This window comes from Colletotrichum graminicola, assembly GCF_000149035.1.
Source record: "Colletotrichum graminicola M1.001 genomic scaffold supercont1.16, whole genome shotgun sequence".
NCBI lineage: Eukaryota > Fungi > Ascomycota > Sordariomycetes > Glomerellales > Glomerellaceae > Colletotrichum > Colletotrichum graminicola.
Window position 1 is genome coordinate 286,451 of NW_007361020.1, and position 14,035 is coordinate 300,485.

Sequence of the window (14,035 nt, forward strand, 5' to 3'; positions counted from 1 at the left end):
CCGTCTGCCGCTGGAAAGCCTCCTCCCCCCCTGCACATCGTTGAGTCCGGCGCAGTCGTCCCGTCCCTGGGGTCCGAGAAGGTACGTATCCGTATCCCAACCTGCCTTACCTCAGCTTCAGCCTTCAACTGGCTTGGGGGTCCCACCAGTCGCGTGCACGGTTCATAAGACTAAGCAATCGGGGATAGTAAAGCTCCATCATCAGACCATCCCACTTTCTACAGTGCATCCTTAGTCCTCAGTGGCAGGCTTGCTCGATTATCGAACCAAGTCCCAACACGCCTAGGTTTGGGTTTTTTCCCTTCCTTTCTTGCGCAACCCGACGAACGAATATCTTCGCTTCTGCAACAACTCTGTCGATCGTCTAGTCCAATCTCTAAGCATGAATACTGTAAGTTGCTCCCCAACCGTCGCATCTGGTTTCAAATCGTTGACTAACATCATGCCTGATCCCAGGTCAAATCGTTCTGGTAAGCTTGACCCGTCGTAAGTCATCTCGTCGACGATCCGTTACTGACACTCTTCGCATTGCAGGCTTGGATGGGGCTCCCTCTGTGTTGGTACGTCGTTCAGTAAGATTCGTGGTTCGGTTTGCAATTAACCATGTCGCATCGCAGCCGGAGGAACCGCCTACTACTTCGCCAAGCAGAGCATCAACGCCGATCGCGCCGCTCGCTTTGAGGAGCAGCGTAAGAAGAAGATGCTGGCCCAGTCCCTTGAGTATGGAGACAATGTTCCCGCCCAGCCTGGTTCCGCTTCTACCATGGGTGGCGAGGCGCGCACCGATACCGCCGGCTCTCCCAGCCAGGAATCCAACTCCGATCCTGCCCCGACCCGCCACGCGCCAGCTACCGAATCCGAGAGAGTGTTCGAGAAGAGCAAGTACGAAAGCAGTACACCGTTCAAGAGTCCAAAGGGGGATCGGTTTTCGTAGTCGGGCGGAAGTGGAGGAGGGTCTCAGACACCGAGGTTGTGTACCATAATTGATCGGCACATTGCGGCTGTATATTGTACACTATCATTGAGGATTAAATGAAGGAACGACGCCTTTTCGTATTTGCATTTGACGGCAATAGATGTTCATTTGGAAGGAGCAGATGCATAATGTGGGTCACAATTGGCCAATGATTCGTTGCATGTGAGCCTACGGAAGCAAGTCCCTATAACCAGCATGAGGTGCTTTCCACCTAGTTGCAAAATAATCAATGAAATCGCGAGTGGTGTTTGTGTTTGGTCTGTCAGCGTGTTCGGTGGCTGCAAATGGTTTGTGTCGAAAGCTGTACGCCATCAGAGCATCCAACCTTGGCTCCTTCAAGCAACAGGGTGGCTAATGGCGTCCGCCGTTGAAGTGCCAGCCTATCACACTCTGCACATGGGTCCGCACGGAAGAAGCTGCGGTGCCTGTCTGTTCCTTGGATCTCCCTCCAGCCTCAAGCTCTCAGCCACACTTTGAGCAGCTAGCTACGGCTGCCTGTCTGTCGTACGGGGGAGCTCGACACCTCCAGCTCTACATCCCACCTCTCCTTCACGCGAGTCACTCATTCTCTGCCTACCACCCTTCACGCAATGGCGAACCCAGAGCTAGCAATAGCGAAGGCCTCCTTTAGCGCCATACTCTTCCGCAAAGAACCCGTCTCGCTCATTCGCTCTGAGATCGACACCTTTCATGCTCTCCTCCACGACGCGATAAACCAATGCTCGCCCGCCAACGTTCAGGTTTGACGCTCTCCAGCGGCCTCTCTAGCCGCACCATTCTGCCTTTTCCGTGTCACAAATCTTATATTACAGGTCGACTAAGCTCCTGCTGCCTCAATCTAGAAATGCAAACGTTGGATTCTGAAAAACTTGGTCCCCTCGCCTCCGCGCGTCGCCGCCCTCGGTAAATACCTGTCCGCCCTCTCCAACTCTCTCCCCGACGAGGCCAAGACGAAACCCTCCACCCGCCGACGACGCCTACACATTCTCTACATCCTTAATGACGTGCTCTACCATGCCGTCGTCCGCCACCAAGTTGCACGTATCGCAACCGATTTGGAAGCCAGCCTAACGACTCTCCTCCATGGCGCTGCAAAATTCCGAAACTGCCCGAAGCAAACGCGGAAGGTGGAAGACCTGCTCGCGCTCTGGGAAAAACACAACTACTTCTCAGCAGCCACTATCGACGGCCTCCGCGAAGCCGTGAAAGAGGCTCCCAACGGCGAGAAGGTGTCCAAGGCTATGACACAAGATCAAGCGGGCTCGAATCTCGGTTCCAAGCTCCCCAAAGATGCGCCTTATATGATCCCCTCAATTCATGGCGACCCCAATACACCCTGGTTCGACCTGCCCGCTGCCAACTGGCTGCCGCACCTCACGCCGAATTCGACCAAACCCATGAATCCCGATATGATTAAGCCACTGCAGCTCGCTCCGGGGCCAGCCGACAAGGTTCTCGCAAACGCTGTCAAGAATCTGCTCGTTGACGTTGAAAGGCTTTACAGCAAACATGTCCCGCCGCAGGCTGCAGACTCGCAGCAGCACATGGACGTCAGCGAAATGGGAGAGCGCATCGTGCTCGATGAGATTACAGGTGAGATCGTGGACGGAGAGACGTACTATGGCTGGTCGCGTAGGTTCTGCGAACAGATGAAGCAGCGAAGGAAGAAGGCCACAAAAGGCGACGATGGCCGCGGGCGGGGCCGATCATATTCGCGGAGCCGCTCATACAGCTACTCTCCTGGGCGGTCCAGCGGAAGCGACTCTGTGCCTGCCTTTAAGCGGCGCAAGCTTTCACCAGATTTGCAGAGTCCCAGCCGCAGCCGTTCTCGGCGACGGAGTGTGCAACACGATCGGTACGACTCTCGATACACTCCATCTCGGTCCAGGTCCAGGTCAAGCTCTCGTAGACGCTACAAATCGAGATCAAGGTCCCGCGATCGACGTCCGAGAAGAGACGAGAGCCGCACAAGCAAGTCACCTCCGCCAAACCACAACCGACACAATCCAGAGTTCAGACCAGGATATTATGACCGGGGTTCATCGCACAACCAACAACCGCCTCCTCCCACCTATCACAATTCGCCGGCCTTCCCGCCGTACCCTCCGCCACTCCCGTTGGCCAGCGGCCTTAGTCCCTTTCCACCGCCTCCTCCTCAAGGTTACCAGGGACAATGGCCTCCGCCGCCTCCGCCGCCGCCGCCGCCGCCGCCGCTACCTCCGCATATGGGCAATTCTCTACTTCCACACAGCTGGTCTTCCCCGCCGGGGTCGGGCGTACCTCCATCACACACGAGTGGATGGGCTCCTCCACCGCCGCCGCCGCCGCCGCAGCAGCAGCAGCACCAGTCTCAACAGTTCGGACGCGGCAACGGTGGATACCGGGGCCGTGGGGAGAGGGGAGGCTACGATCGAGGCAGGAATGGATGGTAGATGTGTATACGTAGAATAATAATCGTAAGCACCGATGATAGCATACGACGCCAGTTCGTCATAGGCCCGCGACGCTCACATGCTCTCGCGAAGCTGTTTTGTTACCCAAGTCTAATTTGTGGCGTGTTACGACGTCTGTGCCCGTTCATTGTCCGAGGCAGAAACCATGGAGGAACCCTCGATTCCTCACGCGCTTCGAGAGCCGCAGAAAAAGAAAAAGAGCCCGTCTCCCAAATTTCGCCTTTGTACGCCAGTCCTATCTTGCTTGCCCACTTCTTGCCCCTCCTCTCCCCTCCCTTCCCTTCCTCTCGCCATCACAATACATTTTCTGGTTCCTCCAAACGCACCGAAATCCCCGTTTGGTTTCACAAACGACGGCCAAGGACCAACTCAGAGTTAGGGAGAACCACACTCGAGTTTGCGTCCTCGAAGGAAAAGATAAGAAAAAGTAGAGAAACAAAAAAGTGACATCGTGAAAATTAAGTATGTTCCGGGGGCGGCGAGGCCCCATCCCTCGAGCACGGAACCTGCTTTTCCTCTGCCCAATGTCATTTCTCGGGTGACTCTCTGAATCGCCCCTCGAGCACACACATGCATAAATTCTCCTTTTGAACCCTTCAACAGGTTGAAAGCGCAGCATTTGGTGGTCATGACTCCTCGCCTGCCTCGCCCTTCCCTTCACCATTTTGTTCCGAGCTCTAGAATTGGCCTGGTTAACTGGTGATCCAAAAAGTGAAAAAGGCAACGGCAATAATCCGCAAATCAACAAGGAGCAATCATGTTTGGCTATGGGCTGATCCTACCGAGTCTTGTTGCTCATGCCTACGATCCCTGCGGTCGCCATCCTGCAGCTTGAGAGAGTCTAGTCGCTTCTGGTTATCCTCGGTGCCGTCAACTTCGTCGACGCGGGACAGCGACCCAGCATGTGCCCTACCACTGCCGGCAACGCCGTTCGCTGACCGCCTCTGCGCGGCCTGGTCCGCGATTGAGGCCCATTTTCTCTCGCGCAGGGCTTCTCTGGCCGCGGCGCTGTTTTGCTGCTCGGTGTAGTCATGGGAGCAGTCGTCAAACAGTTGAGGGTTAATTTCCATAAACAGCTTCATTGCATTGTAAACCATGCCGTGGATAGTGCTGTAAGGAGTTAGTGTGATTCGACCACCGATAGCTGCAAACTCACCGGTTCCAGTGCCCCTTGGAGTTCTCGTAAAGTGGTGCAAACATGATGGGAAGAATGATCTCCACATTGTCGCTAACCAAATTACAGAAATACTCGTTGTTCCAGAAATACAGCGCGCGCTCTGCAACCTGAAAATGAGGGCTAGCGACGGATTTGGCCAGTTGGTGGAACAACGGCTCCTGAACTTTGGCGAATTCGGCCGGGTCCATGACTTCGAAGATGTCTTCGACCTCGTTAAGGAACATAACCTCTTTTGTGCTGTTGACCTTGGGCCAGTATCGGAGTAAGCCAAGTACGACCTGTGATTGTTAGCCTGGGTTGACTCGCATGCAACGTTATTAAACTTACCTCCTCAGTCAGCGAAGCGTCCTTCTCCAGGAACTGGACAATGCAGTATGCCAGCTGAGGATGGTACATGCTCAGGCTCTTGACTTTGTGCAATGGTATCAACACGCGGGTCAAAAAGGTTTTGTGCTCCTCCTTTAAGGGCAGGGCAAAACCGTTGATAATGGAGCCCAAGATCTCCAAGAGCTCTGCAATGCCGTTGAACCGTTCCGTCTCGTATGTGAACTGGAAGAAGACGTTGTTGATGGAGCGACGGATGAATGATCTCAAGTTGAGGAACTTGCCATAGATGCGGTGGAGCGTCGTCTTGAGGAAGTCCCTCTCGCGCGGGTCCTCGGAGTCGAAGAGCTCCAGCAATTGCAGAACGAAGCTGTGGTCAATGTATGCCTTGGCAATGTTGGTGTTGAAGTCCTGGCTCTCGATAAAGCGAAGAAAGAACTCGTAGACAACCTGAATGTGCGGCCACGCCACCTCCAAGACGGGTTCGTCCTCCTCGGGATCGAACGCCTCTCCTTGGGGATTCATCGGAGGGGGGATGGGACGGAAGAGGTTCTTGGCAAACATCTCAACTACTCTGGGATACATGGGTTCCGTAATGACTTGGCGATTGTTGGCAACGTAGTCAAGCAGCTCGTGAAGTGCCAGCCGCTTGATTTCCTTGGACTTCATGTCGCCGCTGGCATCGTTAAAGTCAAAGATGACATTGCACTGATCAATCTTCTGCATGAACAGTTCCTGGCGGCGGTTGGGGGGCACTTCATGGAAGCCGGGGAGTTTCTCAAGCTCGCGATGGGCCGAAATGTCGAATCTCGACGAGTGCTGTCGCTTGGGCGTTCTGAGGCCCTCGGGCACATCTTTGGGCGTTTGGTGAAGGCGGTCGAACATAAGCGACTTGGTGCCCGCCTTCGGAGGCGCGAGATCGTGCGGCATGGTCTCGGCGGCACCGGGAGGTGGGACATGCTGGCCTAGTTAGCATATTCGACGGTGGTATGACGCCGGGGTCTTACCGGAGCACTGGGGCTGATGATCACCGTGGGAGGCAACGTCCCGTGGCGAGCTGGAGAGCCTCCACCGTTAGCACCCTGGGCGGCACCTGCAGAGTTGAAGCGGTCCGGAACGGCACCTTGCTGGTTGCCCAGTGGGGACGGCTGGTTTGCACTGCCATGATCTCCGGGATGAGCGCCGGTATTATTAGGAGGCAGAGGCTTGTTGCGGGAATCGTTCAGGTTGGTCGTCGAGGACGATGGCGTCGGGTTGGGGGACTGATTGGCGTCGCGGCCTGAGCCTACGGACGACGGGGACGCGGTGCCATCCTTCGAGTCTTTGTTCTTCTTAGGCTTGTTTGGGTCTTTGCCGCGCGAGAGCTGAGCATGCTGGGCTGTCAATATCGTGTTCAGAGGTGGGATTGGGCTCAGGGGCCCAGGCCATTGGCGGAGTACTCACCACCCTCTGACTGAAGCGCTTCATTTTGGACGTCACGGTGATGTCCCTCTCCGTGGGGCGACAGACTCGCCCGACTCAACAGCAGCAACAAGAGACAGTAATCCGCAATGGACGCAGGTCCGACGGGTCGGGGTATGGGCAATGGTACAGGGGGGGCGGGGTCGGCCAACGATGGCGTTCTGTTCTGGAATTGGGAGATCGTGGCTGGTTTGCAAATGCGCGGTGGGCGGCAGTGCGAGGCGGCGATCTAGGTTGTAGAGAGCGCGTCGGCGGATGGATGTCGACGTGATGATGAAAGGAGGGCGTCACTCGGCGAGGACTGGGGTTTGGGTGTCAGGATGGCGTCGCTTCGTGATGCGAGGAGCAGGGGGAAGCTGGGGGAGAGGATTGGCGGGTAAGATGCGACAGACTGACGACCCATCAAAATTGGCAGATGAAAAGAGCGATCGGGCAGCGAAAGAAGGGGGCCAGATTCTCGAGGTTCGAAGAGGATGGGGGTTAGTCTGGATCGTCGGTAAAGCTGAAGTTGTTTGCGGGGCCTAGGTGAAGTGTGAGACGACGACGCGGGACCAGAAGCCGGCCTCCCCTAACGTGCTAGCGGCGGTGAAATATTAAGGTGAAAAGAGGTACGGGCACACAGTTGTCTGGTGCTCGACAGCTGGAGACGGTCCAGTGGCGTGCGGCGGCCAGCTAGAACAGGCCTCGACACTGGGGTGGCAGGCGGGCAAATCGTTGGGCGGTGCGGTACAAGATTGGGAGTCAGCGTCAGAGGCTAGATAAGGTAATGTTGGCAATCCGATGAAGACAGGATGAAATTGGAAAGTGTGAGGTCAAAGGTACGCGTCGGACTCAGAGAAAGGACGCAATCAGCTTGTGCTGTAAGAGAGGACGAGGTTGAGGGAGTGGAGGTCGACGCCGCTACACGAATGCACTTTCTGCACCTACACCTTGGACGGCGGACACAACCGACTGCAAGAGGTACCTCCCACTGTGCAAGATTTGGGTGGAAACTGTGGTGGGGTTTTCTAGGTGTTGGCACAGAATACGGATACACGCGCTGGTAGAACAGTAGCACAAGCTGGGAGAGTCGAGCAAGAGGGTTGCTGTGTACATGTGCACGGATTGATTCGCATTAGGTAAGATAACGCGCCAGCTTCTGGTTGGCTGATGCCCTAGAACGCTTGTGAGTGGTTCGGCGGAAGCTGGACCCTTGGAGCTCAATCTCCCTCTTCGGTAGTAGTGTTGTTCCGGAGGATTATAACAACCCCCTCGGGCTCCACAAGCTCAGCCCCAAGAAGGGGTCTCGCTGGCTGGTTCCGTGCCAATCGAACCGGCACTGTACTGTTATTGTTTTCCCTGGCTGCAAGTCACCTGCCAGCCCTTGCAGGGACCTTGCCCGTGGGCTGATCCTGGGCATGCATCATCACATCACTATGAATGGGGTCAAAGCTACCTACAGTGTACCATAGGTGCTTTGGAAACAACAGTTTGCCCTGTTCTTGGGAGAACGAGAAGTCGAACATTGGACGATTTGGCCGGTTAAATGATCTGAAACGCCTATATGACCGACCCTCTCCGTTCATTCAAGACTTTGGTTTATTGCATGTACATGGAGTACCTGGTGGATGGGCACAGGTGGCAGGTGATATTGAGAGGCAAAGGCCGCGCATCAAGACTTTCTGATTGTGATATCAAGTCTCGTTTGACCACGGCGAGTTGGTTGACCCGGAGAGGTGTATGGGATTTAATGGGCGGTACTGGTAAATTGAATTTTCTGCATAACAGTACCTATTTTACTCGATAATATACGCAGTAGGTATTGTATTTGAGCAATTCCCACACACAGTACGGAGTACATGAACTATCTGTCGCTCATGGCACCTGCCGAACTGTGGTATGGGTTGTGAAGTGGGATTGTGTTTCGCACAGTGCTTCGCTCATCAGCAACTTCAGTTGCTCACAACAGCATCTAACATTCCAGGGCTGCGATACGGCGCTGAGCTCAACATCACCTGAAACGGCCAAATAGTCGACTGGGGGGATCCGTATTGGACGTCCATTAAGACAAGGTCTCACAGGATCTTTAAGTCGGGAACAGCCAGACAACAGGCCCTAAACAGCAGCGGACTGTGACGTCAACTCGCTGGCGAAAGACACAAAACATGCAAGCCATCACCGTGGACACCATGTACGGACATGTCGACGATGAGATGGCGGAGGAGGGCGTTCATGAAGACGCCCGGTTCAAAGGGAGAGCCAGTCAACCGTTGACGGACTGGCAGGACAACAATTCGGCACCCCGGTACCCTATCCCCAAGAGAGCTATGGGCGCCGTCGAGATCCCCATGATCGTCATGAACCTGGGTCGAACAGAAAAGGCATTCGGTAACATCTCGTCTTTTCAAAATGTGTGCACAGCCGTTCACTCCGCTCAGCAGAGGCTAATCATGCTAGATCCTGGACACGGAGCGCAACACGATCCCTTTCTATCTCAATCCCGAGAGCCCCTTCCGCAGGCCCATCATGTCTCACAGCGCTACGAGTCACAACGTTGTGTTGAAGATCATAGTGCCGAAGCGGACCGGTAGAAAGCGGAAGAGGGGGACTGACGGGCCGTGGGAGGGCAAAGTCGAGGTGGCCGACGTCTCCAGGCTGGGTTCGTCAGGGGAGCAGATCTGCTCGAGGTCTCGGTTGGACAATCCGAAGGTGTTACGGCGGAAAATGCAGGACAACGTCGACAACTACGACGTTGAGGCTGTCGGCGTTATCAAACACACGCATCGCTTCAGAGGTAGGGATGCCCTTTCTCGTGCTTCGAACCCAACTAACCAACGACAGGCATGGCGGACTTCCACTGGGGCCTCGAGCACTCACCTTTCATATCCAGGTTTATGAACCAGGTCATGCCTGGCGACAGTAAGTTACTTTATATCGGTTTTCCGACTCAGCTGACCCGCGCAGTTACACAGATGAGAGACTTCAAGTTCGTCGAGGGCGTGGATAAAGGGCCTAACGTAGACATCATCCCGCCGCCTGTGTGGACGCCAATGACACTGCCCTTCATTTACAACTACTCCCAGAACCCTTACGTGCGCTCTGAGCTCGACCACGCCGGTCAGACTAAGCTCATCAACACCCAGCTCCCGACCCTCATCGGTTACTTTCTCAAGGCAGACCAATACCCCATCCCGGATGGGCCGCAGACGCCCTACGACGGCACCGACGAGGAGGTAACGCACTGCATCGCGCGCATGCAGGAGGCGATGCAGGAGCGTCCTATTTGGACACGCCGGTCCCTCATGAACAAGCTTGGATCCATCGTCCGCAATGCCAACGTCATGAAGCGCTGCGTCGGCTACGTCGGCTACCAGTTCCGCGGCGGGCCATGGCGCGACGCCATCATCAAGTACGGCATCGACCCGCGCACCGACCCGGCTTACCGGACGTACCAGACCATGATTTTCAATATGAGAAAGCTGCAGGCCGGCCACATCGGCGAGACTTGGCACGCTATCCGTAGCTTGCGTACCGAGCAGCGCCAGCCGCAGGGTGACAACCACGAATCTCATGTCTTTGACGGCAAGTCATACTGGACCGACGGCAAAGTCTGGCAAATTTGCGACATCACGGATCCACTCATCGCAAGGCTCTTCGCTGAGGCGCCGCTACGGCCCGAGGTCGATATTTACAACAGCGGCTGGTACCACCAGGGCACGTGGGCCAAGGCCAAGGGCATCATGAAAACCAAGATGATTGCGATTCAGTTCGGCCGCAAGCTCAGAGACGAAGACTTTTCTGGCATCTTTGACGTGCGCGACACGACGCCACCGCCGGGCGCCTCGAGCGTCCACGTACCGCTACCAGACCTCGAGCTCACCGACGCAGAGAAGCGGGTGCTATACGGTCGCCGCTTCAAGGAACCCAAGAAGAAGCGCAAGGGCACTGCCTACCGTGTCACCAAGTCCAACGGACCGCGAGGTGTGGCCGCTGCGGCGGCAGCAGGCAGTGGCGTGGGCACGCCAAACACGGAGACGGGCGCACAGGAGGAGCTCATATCTGCCGGCGAGGACAGTCTCGAGGATGACAGTGAAGGTGACGATGACGACGAAGATGGCGTGCTTCCCGGCGAGGGGCGTGTGTTTGCACCTGTTCCTGGTCTCGACGAGGACATGGATGAGATTGGGGAAGAGTATGGCGATGAAGACGAGGACGGGGTGGGCTATGGCTATGGCGAGGATGCCGAGGGGTACAATGAGACGCGTGTCTATGATAACGCGGGCGAGACACATTCCAGCGTTGCATATGCGACAGAACAGCCTGGTCAAGCGGACGTGGACATGGAGTCAGCCTATCCCTCGGAAGCATTGCCATAATAGATTCTCTTGCCATGTAAGCGGATATTGGGGGCTTCATCGCTTATAAGACACTAGTCAAGCATAGTCATAGAAATACTATATTGTAGACATGGTTCTGTCACTTGACACACTAGGCATAAACACAATGTTATTTCGTGTTATGTGTTTCTCCAGCCCAAGCCCGACATTTTCCTTTGACGTCTTTCTATTCCATGTGCCATCATTTGTCACTAAACCAATACGGTGCCTATGGTCTCATATCGCGTCTGTAGAGCTTCTATGGACAACAGCTTTCACGTTGGCTTGACGCTTTCTGAGCGAACAGTATCTCCGTTACACAACCTTAGACAAGAGCACTTCAGCTATGACTCTCAGCAGGTTTTCGGACAACGTCCGATTGCTGCACTACAGGTGCCAATTCTTCTCCTCTCTGATCAGACCTACCTAGTTTTATTTCAGCCCGGGCACGTCACCAAGACACTCCGGATTCGGACCCTGCCGACGCCGTCCTCCGAGTCCGACGTCATCCCATACACCACCGTAACCTTTGCTCTCCCTAACTCAGCACGACCGTTGTTAACTCTAGAGCAGTCCTGCCGCTGTCGGCGATGTCCTATGTATTACGGCATTGCAATCCAATTTACTTACTTCTAAACTTGTAAGGCAAACTTCTGTCTATAATTCGATCTTTATCTTAATTTGTATTCCGATCCGTTTCAATTTGCATTTTGAGCTTTGATTTCATCTCTATTCCGAAGTTTATGTTGATATGTGTTTTGATCTACAGTATGATGAATAGTCTTATTTGCATTCTAATATATAGTCTGACCTATACCCTCAAGATTGGCGTGGTGGAAGGATGAGTGTTACGGAAAAGGCACCACCTCACTGCACCTTGAGCACCTTGGACTTGTTCTCCTTTTGTAGCCTCATTCCCTCGACCCACTCGGAAGTCTCCTTCAGCGCCCGCCTGGGATCCTTCTTGCGTTTGAGCAAGAAACCCTGGATCTCGGCAGGACTGAACAGTCCATCGGGGATTAGCGCGCCAAACTCGGCTGCGATCCGCCTCAGCTCTTCGACGTCGAACTGGTGCTCCTTCTCGGCCTCTGCAGCAGCCTCCGACGGCAGGGGAGTATCAGAAAAGGACGAATAAGTGGGGGATATAGTCGATGAAGACGATGTTGAATACGTGCCGCTTTCAGCTGTAACTGGTGGCGCGGGGTTCGTGGGTGGAGAGAGATGCCCGTCGGCGCGCTTGGCCGGAGAAGCACCATCCGCCTCGTACATGCGATGGAAGAGCTGTGTTGCTTGCGAAGGAGTCGCGTTGGTGAAACTGACCTGGAGATCGACGCGGCCAGGTCTAATCAGAGCCTCATCTAGAGACTCGGGCTTGTTTGTCGTCATGACCAGAATGCGACCCTCCTGTGATGCGACACCATCAATGGCGTTCAGGAGTCCAGATAACGAAATTCCCTTTTTGTCGTCCTTGGATTCTTTCTTCAGAGCGCGTGCAAGATCAGATACCTTCCATTCATCCTTGTTGGACTTCTTGCCGGTTTCTCCTGTGTTGCCTTCAGAGTCTTTGTTATTTTTGCCATCGGAGATGGCGGCATCAACTTCTTCGTCCAAACGGCTCAAACCTGCCGTGTCGATATCCTCGAGCAGCACCACGCATCGACGGGGCAATGAATTAAACAGTGTTCCGAGATCTTCTTCTGTTAGAGTTGGCTCCAGCAGAGAGATGACAAAGATGTCGAGGCCAAACACGCCAGCTAAAGCAAACGATAGTGAGGTCTTTCCAGTTCCCGGTGGACCGTAGAAGAGATACCCGCGTCTCAGGGGTATGCCCCTGTTGGCATACCAGCGAGGAGTGGCCGGATGAAGGTATTCGTTCATATCCGCAAGGACTTGGGCCTTCTGCTTTGGGTCGAGAACAACAGTCCGCATGGGCCGGACAGGGCGGTTGGCGACCTGACTCCAGTTGTAACGCCCTCCGTACCGACGCATCGGCGCCGGGCTTGGGCGTTTGATCGTCGTGCGAGCGTAGTGATCTTGGTAATAGAACTCCTTGACGAACTGGAGGAGCTCCTTGATAGGCTCTGGGCTCCGACCAAAGCACGATACAATAAGATCCTCCTCTTTTCTGAACGTCCCATAGTTCGCCTCTCCGTCGAAAACGCTCTGTTGCTTTCGATGAAGCCTAAAGTAGCGGCCTTTGTACCAGAAACCGTGGACGCCCACTGCAGGAACATATCTCGGGGGCTGCGAAGGTCAATACCCAGATTGTTGTGGTGTCAATGGATCAACTTACAGCTTTGGCTTCTTGGTTGGAGAAGTTAAGGTACTCGGCGTCGCCACCACCACTGCCAGCAACGGTCCTCGTTTGCAGGGCCTCGAGCTCTTCTTCCTCTTCCCAAGCAGTCTTACTCACGGTTTCGGCCGTCAAAGAGCGGGAGCTCGCCATCAGCGGTTGCAGTGCCAACCACTTCATCATATGCGTGTAAATCTCGTCCGTGCTTGTAATGTGAATGTTGCTCATGAAGTTTTCCTGAATCAGTCGAAAGACGGCGCCGTATACTTGACGGACAACTCGGTTGGCAGCCCAGAAGAACCCAACCAGTGTCAGGACTATGGTCGGATCGAGTCCTAAGTTGGAACCGATCATCTGGTACAGGAGCATCAGTGACCGTAGGACCGGGTTGAACTGCCCCCCGAGCATAGGCAGCAAACTTTCCATCATCTTGTTGTTGCCAGGGTAAGATCTCCCGCCAGTCATGTTTTCGGCCATGGCCGAGAGGTTACCCTTGAATAGGGTTGTGAAGTCCATCTTGTTCAGATCTATTATTCCAACTGAGACGCGATATCGCGTCTGGGAGAGTGGTTGATAAAAAAGACTCTTTACCGGCTTATATACGTTGGCCCAGGAACTTGTTGCAACAAGGGTGTTCAAGTAGAGGTGAAGTACAAGAGGCAACCAAGAGATGCGTTCAACCCAGGCTCTTCCCTGCCTGGGATAAGTCGAAAATCGGACAAGGTATCACACATCAGAAGACAATCAAGTGGAAGCGCTACTATACTATAGGCTTGCTGGGAAGTCAGCAATATGGCCGAATCGGAATGGGCGAGGCGGATTGGGTAAGCAAGAAAGGCTGCCTGGGTGGCGACTGTACACTGGTTGCAGTCATACTCTGCAGTGAATGCAACCACGGAACCGAGGCAGTCCTGCGTATCGTTGGTCAATAATTGGGATGGCTCTGGCCAGGTGCATGCATGTGAGGGTGGAGGAGGAGTACGTGGATGCATCAAC

At 54.6% G+C, this 14,035-nt stretch overlaps 5 protein-coding genes across 5 annotated transcripts; 3 read left to right on the top strand and 2 right to left on the bottom strand.

The window, feature by feature from the left end:
* Positions 1-382: 382 nt before the first annotated feature.
* Positions 383-934, top strand: GLRG_04890 (uncharacterized protein; the record flags this gene model as incomplete). Its single annotated transcript, XM_008095575.1, has 4 exons — positions 383-391; positions 457-470; positions 535-560; positions 618-934. 4 exons carry the CDS (start codon positions 383-385, stop codon positions 932-934), a joined length of 366 nt encoding a protein of 121 aa, XP_008093766.1.
* Positions 935-1,566: 632 nt separating this feature from the next.
* On the top strand, positions 1,567-3,408 carry GLRG_04891 (uncharacterized protein; the record flags this gene model as incomplete). The annotated part of the gene is made up of 2 exons (XM_008095576.1): positions 1,567-1,716; positions 1,819-3,408. 2 exons carry the CDS (start codon positions 1,567-1,569, stop codon positions 3,406-3,408), a joined length of 1,740 nt encoding a protein of 579 aa, XP_008093767.1.
* Positions 3,409-4,184: 776 nt separating this feature from the next.
* GLRG_04892 (protein phosphatase 2A regulatory B subunit) lies at positions 4,185-6,397 on the bottom strand (the record flags this gene model as incomplete). The annotated part of the gene is made up of 5 exons (XM_008095577.1): positions 4,185-4,539; positions 4,586-4,884; positions 4,934-5,890; positions 5,938-6,303; positions 6,374-6,397. The coding sequence occupies 5 exons, from the start codon at positions 6,395-6,397 to the stop codon at positions 4,185-4,187; spliced, it is 2,001 nt and encodes a 666-aa protein (XP_008093768.1).
* A 2,162-nt stretch (positions 6,398-8,559) lies between these two features.
* Positions 8,560-10,746, top strand: GLRG_04893 (uncharacterized protein; the record flags this gene model as incomplete). The annotated part of the gene is made up of 4 exons (XM_008095578.1): positions 8,560-8,781; positions 8,828-9,164; positions 9,212-9,289; positions 9,335-10,746. The coding sequence occupies 4 exons, from the start codon at positions 8,560-8,562 to the stop codon at positions 10,744-10,746; spliced, it is 2,049 nt and encodes a 682-aa protein (XP_008093769.1).
* An 867-nt stretch (positions 10,747-11,613) lies between these two features.
* GLRG_04894 (uncharacterized protein) lies at positions 11,614-13,555 on the bottom strand (the record flags this gene model as incomplete). Its single annotated transcript, XM_008095579.1, has 2 exons — positions 11,614-12,990; positions 13,040-13,555. The coding sequence occupies 2 exons, from the start codon at positions 13,553-13,555 to the stop codon at positions 11,614-11,616; spliced, it is 1,893 nt and encodes a 630-aa protein (XP_008093770.1).
* Between the last annotated feature and the right edge of the window lie 480 nt (positions 13,556-14,035).